The sequence below is a fragment of the Arachis ipaensis genome, chromosome B1, assembly GCF_059453495.1.
Source record: "Arachis ipaensis isolate K30076 ecotype BB chromosome B1, ASM5945349v1, whole genome shotgun sequence".
Lineage (NCBI taxonomy): Eukaryota > Viridiplantae > Streptophyta > Magnoliopsida > Fabales > Fabaceae > Arachis > Arachis ipaensis.
In genome coordinates, this window is record NC_142436.1 from 62986241 (window position 1) to 63012195 (window position 25955).

Sequence of the window (25955 nt, forward strand, 5' to 3'; positions counted from 1 at the left end):
AGAAACATCCGTTGTTGATTATTGTTATGTTTTGATTTTTTAGATTTTTTTTTTTATTTTAAAAAAGAAACATCCAAAATATAATAAAAGAAACGTCTAAAATTAAATGAAAAGAACCATCTAAAATCATTGTAAAAAAGAAGATTTAAAGCCTAACAAAAAAATATTTAAAATTATTGTACAAAAATTTCAAATGTGATCCGGAAAAAGAAGAAACGTGGAGGGAGAGGCCTAACAAAAAAATATTTAAAATTATTGTACAAAAATTTCAAATGTGATCCGGAAAAAGAAGAAGCGTGGAAGGAGAGACAGTGGGGAGGGAGAGGCGGCACGAAGGGAGAGACGCAGAGACAAAAAAGAGACGCTGAAAAAGAGGTGAAGAGAGGTGAGAGGACATAAATTTTTTTAGAGTAACTAATTTTTCAAATTTTAAAATAACAAATTTTTAAAAAGTTGGCTACATATAAAATTGATTCCCTATACTTTTTGAAGTAAAAATGTTCAACTTGGCAAAGACAAAAGGACATAAATTGCAGAAAGTATAGACATAGGAAGGTAATGTTCAACAACGCGGGACAAGAATTGTCTAAAGAAATGCAATCTGCCGAAGTTAAAATGAGGATCATGATTCCCGACAAACATAACCATGTTGATCAAAATCATTTCATGACACTGGTGACAAGTTACTTTATTATTACTTCTTTACACCAAGATAAAGACTAGTCCACGACCACTTGTAAATGCCGGCTTCAGTTAATTGCTGAATTGTGCATGCTCCAGTTATCATTTGTGTGTGTATATATATATATTGAGATATATCCATATTCAAAACACATCAAACTAACAGAAAAGCCTTCCTCTTCCATAATTGTCCATAAAGCAGAAATCAAAGTTTCCTTCTACCTAACATGGATGTTTTCTATTTTGTTGCTCTTATTTTCATGTTGAGCTTCCATATTCATTTTACTCAAGGAAGTGTACTGAACCCCACCATTGAGAAAACTGAGACAAACAGTTTTCAAACATACATTATCCATGTGAGAAAGCCAGAGAGTAAGATATTCACGCAGTCAGAAGATTTGATGAACTGGCACAACTCATTCATGCCGCCACCTGCCACTACGACGAGCACTATGGAACAACCACGAAGAATGCTTTATTCATACCGGAATGTGCTGAGTGGTTTTGCTGCAAGACTCACTGAAGAGGAGCTGAGAGGGGTGGAAAAGAAGGATGGTTTTATCTCAGCTCATCCACAAAGGATACTCCATCGTCAAACGACGCATACCCCAGAATTCTTGGGGCTGCAGCAACAAATGGGACTGTGGAAACAATCAAATCTCGGCAAGGGGGTTATTATTGGGGTGGTGGACTCCGGCATCACACCTAATCATCCTTCGTTCAATGACGCAGGAATGCCGCCCCCACCTTCGAAATGGAAAGGGAGATGCGAACTAAATGGAACAGCTTGTAACAACAAACTAATTGGTGCAAGGACTTTCAACGTTGCAGCAACAGCAATGAATGGAACTCAAAATGTGCCACCTATTGATGAAGATGGACATGGGACTCACACAAGCAGCACTGCAGCTGGTGCCTTTGTGGATTATGCAGAAGTATTGGGAAATGCCAAAGGCACAGCTACAGGGATGGCTCCTTTGTCTCACGTGGCAATGTATAGAGTATGCTTCGGAGATCCCTGCCCCGAGGCTGATATACTGGCTGCATTAGATGCAGCCGTGGAGGATGGGGTCGATATAATATCAATATCCCTTGGCCTAAGCGAGCCACCTCCATTTTACAATGATAGCACTGCAATAGGTGCATTTGCAGCAATTCAGAAAGGAATATTTGTAAGTTGTGCAGGAGGAAATCTTGGCCCCTCTAATAGCACTATAGTTAATGGAGCCCCATGGATTCTCACTGTTGGAGCAAGCACTATTGACAGAACCATTGTAGCAACAGCAAAGCTTGGAAACGGGGAAGAATTTGATGGTGAATCTGTTTTCCAGCCTTCTAGTTTTCCTTCAACATTGCTGCCCTTGGCATATGCTGGCAAGAATGGCAACCAACAATCTGCAGTATGCGCTAACAGATCCTTGAGTGACACTGACTTCAGAGGAAAAGTTGTTTTGTGCGAAAGAGGAGGAGGAATAGCAAGAATTGCAAAAGGGGATGAAGTGAAAAGAGCTGGTGGGGCTGCCATGATTCTCATGAATGATGAAATCAGTGGCTTCAGTCTATCAGCTGATGCACATGCGTTACCTGCGACACATGTAAGCTATGCTGCTGGATTGAAGATAAAAGGCTATATAAATTCCACCGCGACACCTACAGCCACCATTTTATTTAAGGGAACTATCATCGGAAACTCCCTGGCTCCTGCTGTTACATCCTTCTCATCAAGAGGTCCGAATTTGCCGAGTCCTGGTATTTTGAAGCCAGATATCATAGGGCCAGGCAGTAGCATATTAGCTGCCTGGCCATTCCCCCTCGACAACAGCACTGATTCTAAATCCACCTTCAACATTATGTCCGGCACATCAATGGCATGCCCACATCTCAGCGGAATTGCTGCTTTGCTAAAAAGCTCTCATCCTGACTGGTCACCAGCAGCCATTAAATCTGCCATAATGACTTCTGCAGACACGCTAAATTTAGAACACACACCCATCGTTGATGAGAGAAATCAACCTGCAGATCTCTTTGCCACAGGTTCCGGCCATGTGAATCCATCGAGAGCAAATGATCCAGGACTAGTTTATGATATTGAACCTGATGATTATATACCTTATCTTTGTGGTTTAGGCTACAGTAATAGGGAAATTGGGTACCTTGCACAGAGAACAATTAAGTGCTCTGAAACATCAAGCATTCCTGAAGCACAACTCAATTATCCCTCATTTTCTATTGCACTTGGTTCCTCGCAGACATTCACAAGGACTGTGACAAATGTTGGTGAGGCCTACTCATCTTATGATGTCATGGTTACAGCACCAGAAGGGGTTTCTGTGACAATCCAGCCAAATAAACTTAACTTTTCGGAAATAAACCAAAAAGAGACATATTCAGTGGCATTCAGCCGTACAGATTCAGCTGATAAGACAGCAGATTATGCTCAAGGGTCACTAGCATGGGTCTCTGCCAAACACATTGTAAGAAGCCCTATCTTGGTAAAGTTTGTATAACATAGAATCAGGTGAATTAGTAATAGTAACAACTTGTACTACCAAAGTCCAGACAATCAGTTCCATTGTCAGAAACTAGCTACTACATGTAATAAGTGCAAAGAAAAGCTGAAATCCTACAATTTCACTATCTTTGTTTCTATTTTCACTCCATTAATGTGATGCATAAACAAAATTCAACTATATCACCATAAGATTTTGAAGCCTTACTTTCAAGTATGAGCAAATATTTTGGGTTTGGCACTGCCAAGCAAGTTAAGGAAGTGAAAGTATTATTGTTCACAATGTCATGGAACAGTATACGCTGAAGATCTTTGCAAAGACAGATACTAGAATTTTAAAAAATTATGCAGCTATTAAATATGGGAAATATGCCTAACAATATAACCTCTCCAAGGAATACATCATTTCTTTGTATAAAGCAACTCAACAAATAGTAAAACAAAAGCTCTAAAAACTTAGCCTAACCAGTCTACGTTCAGGGTATAATAATGACAAATAAACAGAACACTCGTAAAGATTTCAAAAATGTTCCTTGTAAAGATCTAGCATCCATTTTGGACAACTTTTCAGGATGATTTCCAACAAAACATGGCAGATAATATCTAACCTCATGCTAATTTAAAAGAATAAGGGACCCAAAATAAGATTCGGATGTAAAGAGACATTTTCAGAATGGCACATATTTTTAGTTGGCTCTACATAAACAATTGCAGAAGAATTGGCATCTGTGGTATCCAACCATAAAAGGGTAGTGCCTGGAAAGGAAGAAATTGAAACAAATTGCAATTCATCAACCAAAACCAGGAGGCACATCAGGATCTTCATCACTACAATCAGACAGATGATTTTGCTCGTCAGAACTCAAAAAACCAGGAGGCGCATTGTTATTATCATCGCTTTCACCGGGTGGATCCAGTGATACATGGGAAACTTCGGGCTGCTCTGCAGAAGATCCTTGCCCATGAGATTGTGGCTTCCCTTGATCATGGTCTTGCTTATTGTTATTCACATTATTATGTAAGGTGAATCCTGGTGGCTCTTCAGGCTCATTCTCGTGCAACATATCATCAATCTTCTCGGTAACTGAACCTGTTTCACCTTGTTGTCTCTGAGTTGGCACTGCCTTGGAATTTGAAACCGTAACCTCCTCTTCCCCCTTTGGATTCACCAGCTTGTCATACACAGATTGCACTGTCTCCGCAATTTCAGTTTTCATACCATCATTTGATCTAATTATTTGCCACAAGCTATCAGATATCTGACTCATTACTTTGTCACTGGGAACAAACAAACGATAGAGCAAATAAAAATTCCATACACATAAACTCACTCAACTATAAGTAGAATACACAATTAAAATGCAATTCAATCAGAAAACTCAAGTAAAAGAGCTAACAACTATGAACAAGATGCAATTTGAACAGAATAACTGAATACCTGAGGATGGGGATTTACTTACCCAACTTCAAGATATATGGCATCAGAAAGTTGTCTAGGTTTCTTATTCTCAGCTCCGGCACCATTAAGAGCCGCTGATTGCTTCACAATTGAGGCAATATGTTGTCGCAGCTCTTCCTGTAACAATAAATTGCGAGGTTCACTGTTACTGATACACAAGATAATCTTATATTGCTGATAATTAGAAGAACATAAATCAAATTAGGAATTTGAAACCCTAAAATAAGGAAAGGGAAAAGTGGGAGTGAGGGTGGGAAAGAGAGAAAGAGAAGGGAAGGGGGAAAGCGTACATTGTCCTTGAGCTTACGAATGATCTTCAAACGGAGCCTGTCAAAGTCGCCGTCGTCCTTGAGTTTCGCTATTACATCTTCTTTGCCAACAGCTACTCCTCCACCACCACCACCGCCACTACCGCCACTGCCGCCCATCACATTGACGACCCTAACTCGCTCCCTCCTAAGTCTTCTTACCTCACCGTGTGAAGTTCAAATTGAATAATTAATTAAGAAATTACCCATACTCTTATAAAATAACTAAATAAATAAATAAGATAGAGGTAACAAATATAAAATATAAAATATAATTAGATAATTTTAGTAGTAATATTCATTACAATTAATATTATAAAGAAGATGATTCATATATAGTAGTAGTAGCGTATGAAAGAAAGAGAGAGAAAAAATTTTCATATATAGATAATAGAGAGAGAAGATTATTGTTATTGATGTGTGTTATACACTGAGGTTCAACTATTTATACATGAAATGAGGCTTCATTTTTTACTATCATTAAAAAAAAAGTCTAGGGGGCCAGCAACTTTGTTAAATTATGGCCAATATGTAACCAGCAAAGAAAAGTGAGCCATTAGATGAAAGTTCACACCAATCTCACACCATTAAAACCATCATTGATGGCTATTTGATGGCTACAAATCACAAAAGTTACTGCCCCCTAGCATTCCTCATCATTAAATGTAATAACTTTGGAAACTTAGCATTTCAATATGGGAAAAGATGAGCCACCTATGGTCATCCACATTATTCTTATCGCAACACTCCCCCTTGGATGACCATTTAGAATTATTGCCTCGTTAAAACCTTACTAAAGAAAAACCCAGTGGAAAAAAAAATCTTAGTGAAGGAAAAAGAGTACAATATCCTTTAGTGATAGGGACTGCCTCATTAAAAACCTTATCAAGAAAAACCCAATGGAAAAAAATCTGACCAAGGAAGAAAGAGTACAGTCTCCCCCTCTTGCCGACATCAAATCAGTACAGTCTCCCACTCTTACCGACATCATTTAATGTCTTGAAATCGGCGCATCCCAATCTCATGTACCAATCTTTCAAAGGAGGATTTTGGGAGTGACTTTGTAAATAAATCTACCAGATTATCACTTGAGCAGATCTGTTGGATATCAATTGTTCCTTGATTTTGAAGATCATGAGTGAAGAAGAATTTGGGAGAAATATGCTTTGTTCTATCACCTTTGATGTATCCGCCTTTAAGTTGAGTAATGCATGCTGTATTATCTTCAAATAGGACAGTTGGAGCTATCTTATGATCAATCAATCCAAATGATGACAGAATATATTGAATCAGGCTCCTCAGCCAAAAACACTCGCGACTAGCTTCATGAATTGCTAGTATTTCAGCATGATTAGAGGAGGTTGCTGCTATTGTCTGTTTTGTGGACCTCCATGATATAGCTGTACCACCATATGTGAATAGGTATCCTGTTTGAGATCTCCCTTTATGTGGATCAGACAAATATCCAGCATCTGCATAGCCAACTAATTGTGACTTGGATTCATAGGGATAAAACAATCCCATATCAACCGTTCCATGAAGATATCGAAAGATCTGTTTGATTCCACTCTAATGTCTTCTGGTTGGAGAGGAACTATATCTTGCTAGTAAATTCACCGCGAATGATATGTCAGGTCGCGTATTATTGGCAAGATACATCAGCGCTCCAATGGCACTAAGATATGGTACTTCAGGACTAAGGATATCTTTGTTCTCTTCTTTAGGACGGAATTGATCCTTTTCCACATCGAAAGATCTTACGATCATTAGGGCACTCAAAAGATGTGACTTATCCATATAAAATCTTTTCAAGATTTTTCTGTGTATGTTGTTTGATGAATAAAGATCCCATTTTTTGTATGCTCGATTTGCAGGCCGAGACAAAATTTAGTTCTTCCAAGTTCTTTCATCTTAAACTCTTCTTTTAGAGTTTTTATAATTGTTGGAATCTCTTCAGGAGTCCCAATGATATTTAAATCATCAACGTACACAGCAATTATAATGAATTCAGATGCAGTTTTCTTTATGAAAACACATGGGCAGATATCATCATTCTTGAATCTGTTTTTGACCAAATACTCAGTAAGACGATTATACCACATTCGTCTAGATTGCTTTAGACCGTATAAAGATCTTTGCAATTTAACTGAGTATAACCCCTGCAAAAATTCATTGGATGGTTTAGACATCTTTAGTCCTTCAGGAACTTTCATATAGATATCCCGATATAATGAGCCATATAAATAGGCTGTTACCACATCCATAAAATGCATATGTAGTTTATGATATGCAGATAAACTGACCAAATAACGCAATGTTATCGCATCCACTACTGGGAAATACGTTTCTTCATATTCTATACCAGGCCTTTGTGAAAAAACTTGTGCCACAAGTCGGGCTTTGTAGCGCACAACTTCATTTTTCTCATTTCGTTTTCTTACAAATACCCATCAGTATCCAACAGGTTTTACATCTTCAGGTGTACGGACTACGGGTCCAAAGACTTCACGTTTTGCAAGTGAGTCTAATTCATCCTTCATGGCTTCTTTCCATTTTGGTCAATCATTCCTTTGTCGACATTCTCCGACTGATCTTGGCTCAAGATCCTTACTTTCATGCATGATATTTAATGCCACATTATATGCAAATATTTTATTGACAATTGTCTTATTTTGGTCCCATTTCTCTCCTGTAAAGACATAATTTATCGAGATCTCATCATTTTCATAATTTTCAGGTACCTGAATATCTTCTGGTGTTAAAATTATATAAGAATTTTGGACAACTGCAGGTGTCTTTACTATGTCTTTTTCAACAGGAATAGTATTTTTCTCTTTTCTCTTTCGAGGATTTTTATCTTTGGAACCGACAAGTCTGCCACGCTTCTGGTGTGTATTTGCTTCTGTGGCTATTTGTCCTACTGGGACATCAGGCAATTTATTTGCTATTCTTTACAAATGTATAATCTTTTGAACTTCTAGTTCACATTGCCCTGATCGAGGATCTAAATGCATCAACGATGATGCATTCCAATTAAGTTCCTTTTCAGGAAGCTTATTCTCTCCCCCTAATGTTGGAAATTTTGATTCATCAAAATGACAATCCACAAACTGGGCTTTAAATACATCTCCCGTTTGTATCTCAAGATACCTCACTATAGAAGGAGAATCATATGCAACATATATCTCCAATTTTCTTTGGGGTCCTATTTTGGTGCGATTAGGTGGTGCAATGGGAACATATATCGCGCACCCAAATATTCTTAAATGGGAGACATTTGGCTGCTGGCCAAAAGCTAATTGCATAGGAGAGAACTGATGGTAACTCGTTGGCCTCAAACGAATAAGTGCTGTGGCATGTAAAATAGCATGCCCCCAAACCGAGGTTGGGAGATTTGTTCTCATAAGTAAGGGTCTAGCAATCAATTGGAGGCGTTTAATAAGTGATTCTGCTAACCCATTTTGTGTGTGAACATAAGCTACTGGATGTTCAACACTTATTCCATCAGCCATACAATAAGCATCAAAAGCTTGGGAAGTAAATTCACCAGTATTATCAAGGTGAATTGCTTTGATTGGATTTTTAGAAATTGTGCTTTTAATCGAATAATTTGAGCCAGTAATCTCGCAAACGTCAGGTTGCGAGAAGACAATAAGCACACATGTGACCATCTCGAAGATGCATCTATTAGGACCATAAAATATCTGAAAGATCCACATGGTGGATGAATAGGTCCACATATATCACCTTGAATCCTTTCTAGGAATTCAGGGGACTCAAATCCAATCTTTACTAGTGATGGCCTTAAAATTAACTTTCCCTGAGAACATGCAGCACAACAAAATTCACTAGTTTTAAGAATCTTCTGGTTTTTTAGTGAATGTCCATGAGAGTTTTCAATAATTCTCCTCATCATGGTTGTTCCCGAATGACCCAATCTATCATGCCAAGTTATGAATTCATTTGGGCTAGTAAACTTCTGGTTTACAATGGCATGTGATTCAATTGCACTAATCTTGGTATAATATAACCCAGATGAAAGTGAGGGCAACTTTTCTAATATAACTTTCTTATTTGAATCATGAGTTGTGATACATAAGTACTCATGATTTTTCTCATTCATAGTCTCAGTATGATATCCATTTTGGCGAATATCTTTAAAGCTCAACAAGTTTCTTCGAGACTTAGTAGACAATAGTGCATTATTTATTATGAATTTTGTTCCTCTAGGGAACAAAATTATAACTCTTCCGAAGCCTTCTATCACATTGCCCGAGCCAATAATAGTATTAACATATTATTCTTTTGGCACAAGATGGGTAAAATATATATCACTTTTAAGAATAGTGTGCGAACTTGCACTATCCGCAAGGCAAATATCTTCAGAATATGTCCTTGCCATTTTTCTTCAAAAACAAATGATAATTATAAAATGAGTAGAAGTACACGCACAGTCAAATTATTCACATGAATACTTAACAAACACATACACATATCAAACTATGCCATCATTGATCAAATAGCCAATATTATCTTCAGAATCCTTAAAGAAATTAGATACATCATAATGAGTGGTGGAATTTTCATCATTTGAAACAAAATTTGTTTCCTTTTCTTTGTCATCCCTTTTCAAGAATGCTTGATAAAGATCAACTAGGTGCCTTGGGGTACAACAGGTACGTGACCAATGGCCCTTTCCACCACAACGGAAGCATTTATCCTCAATTGATATACTTTGCCCATTATTTCTTTCTTTATCCCACTTCTGGTGAGATCTTTCTTGTGAACATAATTTCTTTTCCTTCCATAATTTTTCTTGTTATCAAAATCTTGCCATTTACCTCTTCTGGGGTTAATTGCCGCATTTACTTCAGGAAATGGGGCGGCGCCAACTAGGCGCGCTTCATGATTCCTTAAAAGTAACTCATTGTTGCGTTCAGCAACAAGAAAGCAAGAAATTAACTCAAAATATTTTTAAATTCTTTTTCTCGATACTGCTGCTGCAGGAGCACATTCGAGACATGGAAGGTCAAGAAAGTTTCCCCTAACATATCGGGTTTGAGGAAGTATCACATGATTGTACCTTTCTTCAAAGTCTTTCCACAAATCTGCAAGATCTTTTAATGTGGGATATTCATTTTTCAATCATTCGTCAAGATGACGATGAAGGAAAATTATGGCCTTGACTTTTATCCTTATGGGATGTATTATTTTCAGCCTCAACGGTATCTTCAAGATCCATTGAATCAAGATGGATTTCAACATCTATATCCATGATAAATAATTATTTCCAAATATATCAAGAGCATTATATTCAAGATGAAAGAGTTTCGACATAATAAAAATTTGTTACCTGGAGTCTTCCTAAAATTTGATTAGAGTCTCGTGCTGATAACGTTTTATAAAATAACTAAATAAATAAATAAGAAAGATGTAACAAATATAAAATATGAAATATAATTAGATAACTCTAGTAGTAATATTCACTACAATTACTATTATAAAGGAGATGATATATATATATATATATATATATATATATATATATATATGATGCACAGACACTGACACCGACACGGGACACGACACGACACGGGACACGCCGACACGCGAATTTTAAAATCTTATAAGACACGGGGACACGCATACATATAAAATATGAAGTATTTTTTTAGATAAATCATAATGGTATTTTGATATTTTATTGATACTAAAATATAAATTAATTTTTTAATTATTTTTAATATCTTATTTTAATTATATCAATTATTTAAAATATTTTTTGTTTTAATAAATAATAATATATACTATATCTAAATTTATCTCAAAAATATATGTTAAGAATAAGATTGGAAACGCTGACACGTGATGGTATTTAGGTGTGTCCAAGCGTGTCCGGTGAAGAATTTTTTATTTTTTATTAAGACACGGTTTGGACACAGCAGACACGCATGTCGGACGAGTGTCAGTGAGTGTCGTGTCCAAAATGTGTCCGACACGCGGACACGGCAACTCAGCGAAGTGTCCGTGCTGCATATATATATATAGTAGTAGCGTATGAAAGAAAGAGAGAGAGAAAAGTTTCGTATATAGATAATAGAGAGAAGATTATTGTTATTGATGTGTGTTATACACTGAGATTCAACCTCTATTTATACATGAAATGAGGCTTCATTTTCCACTATCATTAAATGTAATAACTTTGGAAACTTAGCATTTCAATATGAAAAAAGATGAGCCACCTATGGTCATCCACATTATTCTTATCGCAACACATACACCCGTGTTTAGCATTCTTATATTCATTTAAAAAAAACTGTGACAATAATTTAGTGAGCAAACTAGTATTTTTAGTTTTTTACCCATAATAAGGAATAACATTACGAAAATAGAAATTTTTTAAATTAAACTATGAATTTTTTATTCCCATTTTTATGTACGAGTATGATTAACCACTACTAAAATATTTATAAAATAAATCTTATTTTTTATCTTTGAAAAAATCAGTAATTAGATATTGATCCTTCTAATTATTTTTTTAGACATTTCTCTTTTTTTTAATTCCAGATTCAAAGAAAAAATTCTTGACTCTATTAGATTTTTGTCTCTTTCACTCACATTACTTGTTCTATATTCTTCTTTATCTGCACAGTTGCTGGTTCTCTCTTGCACCGTGTTTGTTCTCTATTCCTCACCGCAACACGCTTCCGTTGCCGCCCACTACACTTGGGTCCACCACTTTATTGCTTTCTATTGCCTCTCTGTTCCTCTTCTTCATCAGCGACTCTGATCTCTGTCCTTCTCCCTCCACCTCTGCCTCTGCGACCTAATCTTTTAAGGTTTCATTTTATTTTTATTTTATTTTATTTTTTATCAGCCTGTTTGGACACCTTTAAATGATGAAATTAGAATTTAATTCCATAGTTTGGAACAACTAACTCATTTAATGAGATAGAATTGAATTCCATTATTTGGAATGACTTGTTGATGAATTACATTATTTCTCTAAGATATTTTTACCCCTCAATAAATATTAAGTATAATTTTATTTATCAATTAAATTAGATAATATAATTATATAAATCACTTATAAGTAAAATTGGTCTAACACAACCTCACCAATTAGACAAATCTCACCCATGAAATCATGATAGGTAGAATTTTTTTAAAAACGAGAAATTTAAATTATTTTAAAAAAAAATCAACATCTCATAATTTTTTCATTTTTTTTCTATAATCTTATTTGTGTGTGATTATGACACTCATTTGATATGATCATGTTTTTGTTAAAAAATAATAAAATTAAAAATGAGATAACCCCATAAGCCATAAACATAACAAAGTTTAATTTAAAACAAAATACTCATAATCCATATCAATAAATCAACCTCACATGACCCTCATAGAAGTTTTGAGTTTCCATCACGCTAAACATAACATAAAAGTCTAAATAGTAGAGATTTCATCATACTAAGTATAACATAAAAAAGGAACATTAGTTTAAATCTAAAAACATTGCCACAAATTTCTAAAACTCAAAATCCATTTTTCCCAGACGAAGCTTGACGTGGCGAAAATTGGCGAGTTAAGAAATTATTATAAGAGATGCGTTGCAAGTATAGTTCTCAACCAACCAAAATTTCGCTTATCAATTTAAAAGGATTGTCACAAAATTAGAATTAAAATACTGGGAGTATGAATCCCAGGTCGTCTCCCAATGAATTGCAGAAAGATGTGCTATTTTATTAATCAGATATTTTCTAAAAATGGTTTGAGTTGATAAACAGGAAATTAAATTAGAGAATTTATGTAATTTAAATAAAAACCTTGACCGGGAGTAGATTAGTTGGAAGCCCTATTCTTGTTGGAGCACTCTCAAGATTAATTGATAATTGAGGGTTGTCTGCTTAGTTAGCCTTTACTATGTAAAAGAATGTCAAGCTAGTTGGAAAGCTATTTCTATTTACAAGTTCCAATCCTCTCCCTTTGAAGGGATTGGTGTTAGTGACTAGAGGGCAATCCAACAATAAACCCAATTACAATTTTTCTCTTGAGTGTTCCAACTCAAGGTTCTCCTTTCAATCAACTCCCAATCAAGTTATGGAACTACTCGCTCATTATGAATGTAAACTTCACAACATAAGAAAGGGAAATAAAGAAAGACATGATAAATAATAATCAAAAGATCAATTAAAAATAAAAATAGTTCTTGTATTAATAAATTCTAAAAATAATCCAATAGTAATTCTGAATAAATTGAGGACATGGAAGAGTAAGAGACAAGTAAGGAAAACAAACTAGAATAATGAAGTCTTGGCGGAGGTAATAACTCTTCTCAATATCCCAATCCAAAAAAGCAATAAAAACGAATTCCTAAGAACTATCAATGTGTAGAGAGAAAACCTAGAGGAGAGGTAAAATCAGATCTAAAACTAAAATTATGCGGAATGAATGTTGTCCTCCGGTCTCTGCATGTTTCCTGGCTCTAATCTGCTTTTCTGGGCCGAAAACTGGGTCAAAATAGGGCCCAAAATCGTCCCCAGCGAATTCTGCAGATTCTGCAGATCGCGCACGCCACGCGATCGCGTCATCCAGCGTTTTGCCTTGCCACGCGTGCGCGTCGTCCACGCCTTCGCATCACTTGTGCAGTTTTCAATCCGCGCGGTCGCGTGAGCCATGCGTCCGCGTCACTACAATTTCCTCTATGTCGCGCGGTTGCGTGAGCCATGCATCCGCGTCACTTCTCGCTGGTCATCTCCTCAATTTCTTGTGTTCCTTCCATTTTTGCAAGCTTCCTTTCCAATCTCCAAGTTATTCATGCCCTATAAAGCCTGAAACACTTGACACACAGATCACGGCATCGAATGGGATAAAGGAGAATTAAAATACATAATTAAAAATCTCCAGGAAGCAAGTTTTCAACCATGAAGTATTTTTAGGAAGAAATTATAAATGCATGCTAATCATATGAATAAGTGGGTGAAGATTTGATAAAACCGCACAATTAAGCACAATATAAACCATAAAATAGTGGTTTATCAACCGTCCCACACTTAGTCATTAGCATGTCCTTATGCTTAGTTGAAAGAGATAAAATAAATGAGTGGGAACATGTAAAACTCATGCAATGCAATGCAACCTATATATGTGAATGCAACTATATGATTCTTGTCCACTTGGTCAGAAGTGAATAAGCTCTTCAAGACAATCACAAATCAAATTCCACTAATTCAATTCTTATACAGTAAGAACAGATAAAAATGCAAAAAGGTAGCTCATAAAAGCAGGGAACATAGAACTTAAGCATTGAACCCTCACTGATGATGTATGTATGCTCTAATCTCTCTAGTGTATAGGGTAATCACTCCATCCTTCTCTAATCATGCTTTCTAATTTTTGTTCTTCTCCTAACCAATCAACAACATTTAATATACCAATGCAAACATCATGAGGTCTTTTCAAGGTTGTAATGGGGCCAAGGTATGGGTAAGGGTACATATATGGCTAAGTAAGCTTATAAATTGAATCTTTAATTAACCCAAGCTTTCACCTAATCACACATATATATTCTTTATAGCTTAAATTTCACACCTAGCTACCCAAAATTTTCCTTTCACATTCCTCACTCATGTATCAACTTTTATTTTAATTTTATCATACATGCATTAATCTTTGAATTCTTAACTTAACATTGGGGTAATTTTGTCCCCTTATTTATTTATTGAATTATTTTTGGATTTTTTTTCAATTAAAACATAAGAATAAACATAGCTTATCAATGCATATAGATTTTTAATTTTTTTTATAGTTTTACATGAGTAGGTACCCAAATTCCCATTATATCATCATGACACATTCCCCTATTATCTTTTATTCCCACAATTTTCCCATACTTAATTAACACATAATTCCATCTTAAGCTAACCAAAGATTTAATTGGGATATATAATTGTTTTTCCGCTTAAGGCTAGTAATGTGGTAAAATAAAGAACAAACGGGATTTAAAGGCTCAAAGTGGCTAACAAAGGTAATTGAAAGGGTAGGCTTATTTGGGATAAGTGAGCTAAACAAATAATGGCCTCAATCATATGCAAGCATATAAATATATTAAACATTGGACATATAGGATGAAACAAAATATAAATTATAATCATAGAGAAGTAAACACACAAGAATAAAATAATTATGGTTAAATAATGTAACCATGTATAAAGGCTCAAATCTCACAGGTTGTGTGTTCTTTAGCTCAAAAACCATGTTCCAAATATAACTTCAAGCAAATTTAACACAAAAATTTTGATTAAAATTAGTGAAATTTTGTTCTAAAAATAGGGTCTTAAAAGAAACTTATTGTCTTTTCAATCAAGTAGAACATGCATGCAACTAATCTATTTCTATGCAATCTATCCTATTCTACAAAAGAAAAACTAACTAAATATCCTATTTTATTGGTGTTAGGGAAGAGAATTTACCTCCGGAAGTCAGGTACTGACCGACCTCCCCACACTTAAGGCTTTGCACCGTCCTCGGTGCCATTGTCAGGAACAAGGGTGGGCTGGTAGCAGTATCTCCACAGTCGGGACCGTCATGGCTCCCTGTGCTGGTAAAGGAAGTGGAGTCTGGGGTGTCGGAGTCTCTGTATTTTCCCTTAAGAAGCTCCTTGAGGTGTGTGAATCGGCGCTTGTTACGGCGCTCTCTTAGCTTTGCTTTGTGTTCCTGCCGATCCAACCTTTCAAGTATCTGATGGAGCAGTTGATTGGTTGTAGGTGCTTGTGGTGTTGAAGGAGGAATGTCTTCAGCCTGTTCAGTAGGCTGGTTTGTAGTGGCGGTTGGAGGTCTGATATATTTCCCGTTAGGGACATACTGATCATCCCGTGGAAGCATGGCTTTGGTGTCCCCAGCTCTGTAGGAGACTCCGGCTGCTAAGACAAGAGCTGAGACCAAGGCGGGAAAAGGTAAGTTGCCCGCAATTTGTACGTGTCCCATAGCATTCCGGATGTGTCTTGGTAGGTTCAAAGGTTGATCTGTAAGGATGCACCATAGTAGAACGGCCATGTCTGCAGTGAAGGAGGGCTCGTGAGTGCTCAGAAAGACGTAATGGGACATAATCTGTGCCCATACGCGAGCCTCCAAGGTAAGTGCGGAAGCCAATATTCCCTTAGGACGGGAACGATGGTATCCATAAATCCATCTGCTGCCAGGTAGTGCGATAACTCTGAGAATGGCGTCCCAGTCAAATTGGTACATCTGGCGCTTGAGTGCGGCTTCTTGAAATGCGTCCAGTCCTTCTGGAGTAGGGGGAAGATCCAAAGCTCGTTGAATGGCCTCTTCTGTAATAGGGACTTGCCTCTGACGGACATAGACAGACTGCAGGGTTGGCAGGTGGAAATTAGAGTAGAACTCGACTACCCAAGAAAGATTAACCTACCGTGGCTGTCTCTGAAGGAAACCCCATTGTCTTCGTTCAATTTGCGGCTCAACAAATTCAGCAATACGGGTCGGGAGGATAAGAAGGTATTCATTGTTGTAACTCCTTTCTGCCAGGATGGGGAACATCTGCTCACAGAAACGATTAGGAAATCGCGTAGTGTCCTTTGCTGGGAAGGATTTTTCTTTGTCATCGACCTTTATAATCCTCTTAATTCTTTTTGTTGAGGGTTTAACGGCAGTTGAAGAAGGCTCTGCCACTAATGCTCTTTTTGTTCCTCTCTTCGCTGGTGGTTTAGGAGTAGCTTTCTCTTTACCTTTCTTGGTGGCCATCCTGAAAAGGGAAAAAGGAAAGTAATTTGAATTCAAAGGGATAGAGCAAGGAAGAGGATGGTATAGGAGGTAATCAATGCACATTAAAGATGAATGAAGTTAACACATGGTCATGACTACATGTGAAAAATTATCATGGGGAATATAGTAAGTGCATATGATGACAATTAAATGCAAGGTGTTTATTGGCATGCAGGCAAAGGCATAAGTAGCATAGAACAAGCATTCAATGTCCAAGTTAGATTACCAAGTCTTTCATACTAACAATCTGTTTGTAATGACAATTATATTAAATTAATATGATATGAAAAAGGATTTTGTGAAAAGCAAGCATTTTAGAGTAGTAGTGATGAGCGGATAATTTATACGCTTTTTGGCATTGTTTTTACATAGTTTTCAGTATGATTTAGTTAGTTTTTAGTATATTTTTATTAGTTTTTAATTAAAATTCACATTTCTGGACTTTACTATGAGTTTGTGTGTTTTTCTGTGATTTCAGGTAATTTCTGGCTGAAATTGAGGGACTTGAGCAAAAATCATATTCAGAGGTTGAAGAAGGACTGCAGATGTTGTTGGATTCTGACCTCCCTACACTCAAAGTGGATTTTATGGATCTACAGAACTCCAAATGGCGCGCTCTCAATTGCATTGGAAAGTAGACATTTAGGGCTTTCCAGAAATATATAATAGTATATACTTTGATTGAGGATAGATGACGTAAACTGGCGTTGAACTCCAGTTCCATGCTGCATTCTAGAGTCAAACGCCAGAAACAGGTTACAAACTGGCATTCAACTCCAAGAGAAGCCTCTACACGTGTAAAGCTCAATGCTCAGCCCAAGCACACACCAAGTGGGCCCCAAAAGTAGATTTCTGCATTATTTACTCAATTCTGTAAACCCTAGTAACTAGTTTAGTATAAATAGGACTTTTTACTATTGTATTTACAGCCGGGGGATCTTTGATTAGTTTTATGCTATCTTAGACTTTTGTGAGGGCTGGCCATTCGGCCATGCCTGAATATTTATCACTTATGTATTTTCAACGGTAGAGTTTCTACACACCATAGCTTAAGGTGTGGAGCTCTGCTGTTCCTCAAAGATTAATGCAAAGTACTACTGTTTTTCTATTCAATTCAACTTATTCCACTTCTAAGATATTCATTCGCACTTCAATATGATGGATGTAATGATCGTGACAGTCATCATCATTCTCAACTTATGAACGCGTGCCTGACAACCACTTCCGTTCTACCTTAGATTGAATGGATATCTCTTGGATATCTAATACAGGGGACCGAGTCCGAGTTATTAGTGTCTTCGTGGTATAAGTTAGAACCCATGGACGGCCATTCTTGAGAATCCGAAAAGTCTAAACCTTGTCTGTGGTATTCCGAGTAGGATTCAGGGATTGAATGACTGTGACGAGCTTCAAACTCGCGAGTGCTGGGCGTAGTGACAGACGCAAAAGGATAGTAAATCCTATTCCAATATGATCGAGAACCGACAGATGATTAGCCATGCAGTGACAGCACATTGGACCATTTTCACTGAGAGGACAGGTGGCCATTGACAACGTTGATGCCTAACATACAGCTTGCCATGGAAAGGAGTAGGAAGGATTGGATGAAGATAGCATGAAAGCAGAGGTTCAAAGGGACAAAAGCATCTCTATACGCTTATCTAAAATTCTCACCAATGAATTACATAAGTATCTTTATCCTAGTTTATATTTTATTTATATTTTATTTCTCTTTTACTTATCAATTCATAAAATCAGTTGAATCCGCCTGACTGAGATTTACAAGGTGACCATAGCTTGCTTCAAGCCGACAATCTCCGTGGGATCGACCCTTACTCACGTAAGGTTTATTACTTGGATGACCCAGTGCACTTGCTGGTTAGTTGTACGAAGTTGTGAAACAGAATTAAGAACATGAACGTGCGTATTGAGTTTTTAGCGCCGTTACCAAGGAAGGAATGATCACGATTTCGCACACCAAGTTTTTGGCGCCGTTGCCGGGGATTGTTCGAGTTTGGACAACTGACGGTTTATCTTGTTGCTCATATTAGGTAATTTTATTTTAATTTTAAGCTTTTTATTTTTTATTTTCGAAAAAAATACAAAAAAATTTTTTTTTTCATCTTTTTCGTTTTTCCTAATTAATTTTCGAAAAATCAAAAAAATTTAACAAAATCATAAAATAAAAAATAATTTGATGTTTCTTGTTTGAGTCTAGAGTCAAGTTTTAAGTTTGGTGTCAATTGCATCTTTTTAATTTTCTAAAAATTATTTTCGAAAATTTCATGCATTGCATTCTTCATGATCTTCAAGTTGTTCTTGGCCAGTCTTCTTGTTTGATCTTCATATTTTCTTGTTTTGTGTCTTTTCTTGTTTTTCATATGCATTCTTGAATTATTAATGTCTAAAGAATAAAAATCTTTAAGTTTGGTGTCTTGCATGTTTTTCTTTTCTTGAAAATTTTCAAAAATAAGTCTTGATGTTCATCTTGATCTTCAAAGTGTTCTTGGTGTTCATCTTAACATTCATAATGTTCTTGCATACATTAGTTGTTTTGATTCATAATTTTCATGATTTGTTTCAATTTTGTGTTTTTCTCTTTCATCATTAAAAAATAAAAAAAATATCTTTATCTTATTTCACTCATAAATTTCGAAAATTTGAGTTGACTTTTTGAAAACTTTTTAAAATTTAGTTGTTTCTTATGAGTCAAGTCAAATTTTCAATTTAAAAACCTTATCTTTTTCAAATCTTTTTCAAAAAAAAAATCAAAGCTTTTTCATTTTTCTTTCACAATTTTCGAAAATTTCAAATTAATTTTCAAAATATTTTTCTTATTTTTATTTCATATTTTCGAATTTAATACCAACATTTAATATGATTGATTCAAAAATATTAAGTTGTTACTTGCCTATTAAGAAAGGTTCAATCTTTAAATTTTAAAATCATATCTTTTTGTTTCTTGTTAGTCAAGTAATCAACTTTAGTTTTCAAAATTAAATCTTTTCAATTCCTTATCATATCTTTTTAAAATTGATTTTCAAATCTCTTTCAATCAATCTTATCTTTTTGTTTCAATCATATCTTTTTCAAATTCAATCATATCCTTTTCAAAAACAAATTTCAAATCTCTTTCAATCAATCTTATCTTTTTGTTTCAATCATATCTTTTTCAATTTCAATCATATCCTTTTCAAAAACAAATTTCAAATCTCTTTTAATCAATCATATCTTTTTGTTTCAATCATATCTTTTTCAAAACTGCCCAACTAACTCTCTACCTTTAATTTTCGAAAATTCCTTCCCTCCTTTTGAAAATTTCGTTTTAATTAACTAATTATTTTAATTTAATTTAATTTCAATTTTAATTTTCGAATTTTAAATTTAAATTTAAAATATTTTTATTTTATTTTGTTAAAATTTTCAAATTCTTCTCTCATCTCTAATCTCCTTCTATTTATTTATTCATCCATTAACACTTCTATCCTCACCCTTGTGTTTGGATTCTCATCTTTTCCTTCTTCTATTCTTACTCTCTTCTACTCATATAAAGGAATCTCTATACTGTGACATAGAGGATTCCATATTTTCTTTTCTGCTTTTTCTTCTTTTTCATATGAGCAGGAACAAGGATAAGAACATTCTTGTTGAAGCTAATCCTGAACCTGAAAGGACTCTGAAGAGGAAGCTAAGGGAAGCTAAAGCACAACTCTCTGGAGAAAATCTGACAGAAATTTTCGAAAAAGAAGAAGATATGGCCGAAAATAATAACAATGCAAGAAGGATGCTTGGTGACTTCACTGCACCTAATTCCAATTTACATGGAAAAAGCATCTCAATCCCTGCCATTGGAGCAAACAATTTTGAGCTTAAACCTCAATTAGTTTCTCTGATGCAACAGAACTACAAGTTTCATGGACTTTCATCTGAAGATCATTTTCAGTTCTTAACTGAGTTCTTGTAGATCTGTGATACTGTTAAGACCAATGGGGTTGATCCCGAGGTCTACAGGCTTATGCTTTTCCCGTTTGCTGTAAGAGACAGAGCTAGAGTATGGTTGGACTCTCAACCTAAAGATAGCCTGAACTCTTGGGATAAGCTGGTCACGGCTTTCTTAGCCAAGTTCTTTCCTCCTCAAAAGTTTAGTAAGCTTAGAGTGGATGTTCAAACCTTCAGACAGAAAGAAGGTGAATCCCTCTATGAAGCTTGGGAGAGATATAAGCAACTGACCAAAAAGTGCCCTTCTGACATGCTTTCAGAATGGACCATTCTGGATATATTCTATGATGGTCTATCTGAACTATCAAAGATGTCATTGGACCATTCTGCAGGTGGATCCATTCACCTAAAGAAAACATCTGTAGAAGCTCAAGAACCCATTGACATGGTTGCTAATAACCAGTTCATGTACACTTCTGAGAGGAATCCTGTAAGTAATGGGACGCCTCAGAAGAAGGGAGTTCTTGAAATTGATACTCTGAATGCCATACTGGCTCAGAACAAAATATTGACTCAGCAAGTCAATATGATTTCTCAGAGTCTGAATGGAATGCAAGCTGCATCCAACAGTACTCAAGAGGCATCTTCTGAAGAAGAAGCTTATGATCCTGAGAACCCTGCAATAGCAGAGGTGAATTACATGGGTGAACCCTATAGAAACACCTATAATCTCTCATGGAGAAATCACCCAAATCTCTCATAGAAGGATCAACAAAAGCCTCAACAAGGCTTTAATAATGGTGGAAGAAACAAGTTTAGCAATAGCAAGCCTTTTCCATCATCCACTCAGCAAAAGACAGAGAGTTCTGAGCAGACCCCATCTAGCTTGGCAAACATAGTCTCTGATCTATCTAAGGCCACTCTAAATTTCATGAATGAAATAAGGTCCTCCATTAGAAATTTAGAAGCACAAGTGGGCCAGCTGAGTAAAAGAATCACTGAAACCCCTCCTAGTACTCTCCCAAGCAATACAGAAGAAAATCCAAAAGGAGAGTGCAAGGCCATTGAATTGATCATCATGGCCGAACCTACAAGGGAGGGAGAGGACATGAACCTCAGTGAGGAAGACCTCCTGGGACGTCCAGAGATCAATAAGGAGTTTCCCTCTGAGGACCTGAAGGAATCTGAGGCTCATCTAGAGACCATAGAGATTCCATTGAACCTCCTTATGCCATTCATGAGCTCTGATGAATATTCTTCTTCTGAAGAGAATGAAGATGTTATTGAAGAGCAAGTTGCCAAGTACCTTGGTGCAATCATGAAGCTGAATGCCAAATTATTTGGTAATGAGACTTGAGAAGATGAACCTCCCTTGCTCATCAATGAACTGAGTGATCTGGATCAACTGACATTGTCTCAGAAGAAATAGGATCCTGGAAAGTTCTTAATACCTTGTACCATAGGCACCATGACCTTTGAGAAGGCTCTATGTGACCTTAGGTCAGGGATAAACCTCATGCCACTCTCTGTAACGAAGAAACTGGGAATCTTTGAGGTGCAAGCTGCCAGAATCTCATTAGAGATGGCAGACAACTCAAGAAAACAGGCTTATGGACAAGTAGAGGACGTGTTAGTAAAGGTTGAAGGCGTTTACATCCTTGCTGATTTCATAATCCTAGACACTGGGAAGGATGAGGATGAATCCATCATCCTTGAAAGACCCTTCCTAGCCACAGCAAGAGCTGTGATTGTTGTGGACAGAGGAGAGTTGGTCCTTCAACTGAATGAGGACTACCTTGTGTTTAAAACTCAAGGATCTCCTTCTGTAACCATGGAGAGGAAGCATGAAAAACTTCTCTCACTGCAGAGTCAACCAAAGCCCCCACGGTCAAACTCTAAGTTTTGTGTTGGGAGGCCACAACCAAACTCTAAGTTTGGTGTTGAACCCCCACAACCAAACTCTAAGTTTGGTGTTGGGAGGTTCCAACCTTGCTCTGAACATCTGTGAGGCTCCATGAGAGCTCACTGTCAAGCTATTGACATTAAAGAAGCGCTTGTTGGGAGGCAACCCAATGTTATTTAATCATTTTTTATTTTATTTTCTCTTTGTTATTTCATGTTTATTAGGTTGATGATCATGTGGAGTCACAAAAACTACTGAAAAATCGAAAACAAAATAAAAAACAGCATTGAAAATAGCACACCCTGGAGGAAGGGCTTACTGGCGTTTAACGCCAGAACAGAGCATGAAAATGGCGTTAAACGCCAGAAACAAGCAGCAGTCTGGCGTTTAAACGCCAGGATTGCACCCAGAGGAAAGCTGGCATTAAACGCCAGAAACAAGCATCAGACTGGCGTTTAACGCCAGAAACATGCACCATACTGGCGTTCAACGCCAGAAACATGCTATAGACTGGCGTTGAATGCCCAAAACAAGCAAGGAAGTGGCGTTTAACACCAGAAACATGCTGCAATCTGGTGTTAAACGCCAGGATTGCATATATAGGGCGTTTTACATGTCTAAAAGGTGCAGGGATGAGAAATTCTCAAACACTTCAAGATCTGTGGACCCCACAGGATCTTCACCTACTTCTTCTCTCCTCTTCACACCTTCCCATAACTCTCTTCCCCAAATACCCCTCACCAATCAACTCAATCACTCTTCCCCATCACCTCTTCACCAATCACATCCATCCTCTCTTCCCCAAAAACCCCACCTACCTTTAAATTCAAAATAATTTCCCTCCCAAACCCAACCCTAAATGGCCGAACCCTAAACCCCTCCCCACTCCTATATAAACCCCTCATTCCCTCTTCATTTTCACACAACAAAACCCTCTCTTCTTCCCCTTGGCCGAAACCATCTCTCTCTCTCTCTCTCTCTCTCTCTCTTCTCCATTTTTCTTCTTCTTCTACTTCTTTCTTTCTTCTTTTGCTCGGGGACGAGCAACCATTTTAAGTTAGGTGTGGTAAAAGTATAGCTTTTTGTTTTTTCATAACCACTCATGGTACCTAAGGCCGAGAAACCTCTAGAAAGAGGAAAGGGAAGGCAATTGCCTCCACCTCTGAGTCATGGGAGATGGAGAGATTCATCTCTAAGGTCCATCAAGACCACTTCTATGAAGTTGTGGCCAAGAAGAAAGTGATCCCTGAGGTTCCTTTCAAACTCAAAAAGAATGAGTATCCGGAGATCCGACTTGAGATTCAAAGAAGAGGTTGGGAAGTTCTCACTAACCCCATTCAACAAGTCGGGATCTTAATGGTTCAAGAGTTCTATGCAAATGCATGGATCACTAGGAACCATGATCAAAGTGTGAACCCAAATCCAAAGAATTGGCTCACCATGGTTCGGGGGAATTACTTAGATTTCAGTCTGGAAAATGTAAGGTTGGCGTTCAACTTGCCAATGATGGAAGAAAACGCACGCCCCTACACTAGAAGAGTCAACTTTGATCAAAGGTTGGACCAAGTCCTCATGGACATATGTGTGGAAGGAGCTCAATAGAAAATTGACTCAAAAGGCAAGCCGGTTCAACTAAGAAGGCTTGACCTCAAACCAGTAGCTAGAGGATGGTTGGAGTTCATTCAACGCTCAATCATTCCTACTAGCAACCGGTCTGAAGTTACTGTAGACCGGGCCATCAGGATCCATAGTATCATGATTGGGGAGGAAGTGAAAGTTTATGAGATCATACCTCAAGAAATCTACAAGGTGGTTGACAAGTCCTCTAATTTGGCAAGGTTAGCCTTTCCTCACCTCATTTGCCACCTCTGCAATTAGGCTGGAATTGACATAGAGGGAGACATCATCATTGAAGAGGATAAGCCCATTACTAAGAAAAAGATGGAGCAAACAAGAGATCATGGACCTCAACATGAGCATGAGGAGATTCCTCACCATGAAATCCCTGAGATGCCTCAGGGGATGCACTTTCCTCCACAGAATTATTGGGAGCAAGTCAACACTTTCCTAGGAGAATTAAGTTCCAACATGGGACAACTAAGGGTGGAGCATCAAGAGCACTCCATCATCCTCCATGAAATTAGAGAAGATCAAAGAGCTATGAGAGAGGAGCAAGAAAGACAAGGAAGAGACATAGAGGAGCTCAAGAGCACTATTGGTTCTTCAAGAAGAGGAAGACGCCACCCTCACTAAGGTGGACTCATTCTTTAATCTCCTTGTTTATTTATTTTCCTGTTTTTTTTATTTTTAAGCTTTATGATTATTTATATTTGTGTCTTATTACATGATCATTAGTGTCTAAGTGTCTATGCCTTAAAGTTATGAATATGAATCCATCACCTCTCTTAAATGAAAACTGTTCTAAAAACAAAAGAACAAGAAGTACATGGTTTCGAATTCATCCTTGAAACTAGTTTAATTATTTTGATGTGGTGACAATACTTTTTATTTTCTGAATGAATGCTTGAACAGTGCATATGTCTTTTGAAGTTGATGTTTATGAATGTTAAATATGTTGGCTCTTGAAGAATAAGGAAAAAGGAGAAATGTTATTTGATAATTTGAAAAATCATAAAAATGATTCTTAAAGCAAGAAAAAGCAGTGAATACAAAAGCTTGCAGAAAAAAAAAGAGAGAAAAGAAAAAAAATAGCGAAAAAAGAAAGAAAAAGAAAAAGCAAGCAGAAAAAGCCAAAAGCTCTTTAAACCAAAAGGCAAGAGCAAAAAGCCAATAGCCCTTAAAACCAAAAGGCAAGGGTAATAAAAAAGATCCAAGGCTTTGAGCATCAGTGGATAGGAGGGCCTAAAGGAATAAAATCTTGGCCTAAGCGACTAAACCAAGCTGTCCCTAACCATGTGCTTGTGGCGTGAAGGTGTCAAGTGAAAACTTGAGACTGAGCGGTTAAAGTCGAGGTCCAAAGCAAAAATAGAGTGTGCTTAAGAACCCTAGACACCTCTAATTGAGGACTTTAGCAAAGCTGAGTCACAATCTGAAAAGGTTCACCCAATTATGTGTCTGTGGCATTTATGTATCCGGTGGTAATACTGGAAAACAAAGTGCTTAGGGCCACGGCCAAGACTCATAAAGTAGCTGTGTTTAAGAATCAACATACTGAACTAGGAGAATCAATAACACTATCTGAATTCTAAGTTCCTATAGATGCCAATCATTCTGAACTTCAATGGATAAAGTGAGATGCCAAAACTATTCAAGAGGCAAAAAGCTACAAGTCCCGCCCATCTGATTGGAGCTAAGTTTCATTGATATTTTGGAATTTATAGTATATTCTCTTCTTTTTATCCTATTTGATTTTCA

General features: G+C 36.8%; 2 protein-coding genes and 1 non-coding gene across 3 annotated transcripts; 1 reads left to right on the forward strand and 2 right to left on the reverse strand.

The window, feature by feature from the left end:
- Positions 1 to 817: 817 nt before the first annotated feature.
- On the forward strand, positions 818 to 3188 carry LOC107618157 (subtilisin-like protease 4). The gene has a single exon (XM_088501448.1). It carries the CDS (start codon positions 909 to 911, stop codon positions 3186 to 3188), a length of 2280 nt encoding a protein of 759 aa, XP_088357574.1. The 5' UTR covers positions 818 to 908.
- Positions 3189 to 3701: 513 nt separating this feature from the next.
- On the reverse strand, positions 3702 to 11300 carry LOC107630725 (uncharacterized). Its single transcript, XM_016333945.3, has 4 exons — positions 11237 to 11300; positions 4940 to 5170; positions 4651 to 4766; positions 3702 to 4468 (listed from the first exon to the last, which is right to left on the reverse strand). The coding sequence occupies exons 2-4, from the start codon at positions 5075 to 5077 to the stop codon at positions 3982 to 3984; spliced, it is 741 nt and encodes a 246-aa protein (XP_016189431.1). The 5' UTR covers positions 5078 to 5170; positions 11237 to 11300; the 3' UTR covers positions 3702 to 3981.
- A 9585-nt stretch (positions 11301 to 20885) lies between these two features.
- LOC148576809 (small nucleolar RNA R71) lies at positions 20886 to 20993 on the reverse strand. Its single transcript, XR_015903099.1, has one exon. It is a non-coding gene; the product is annotated as a small nucleolar RNA R71 (small nucleolar RNA).
- Positions 20994 to 25955: the final 4962 nt, after the last annotated feature.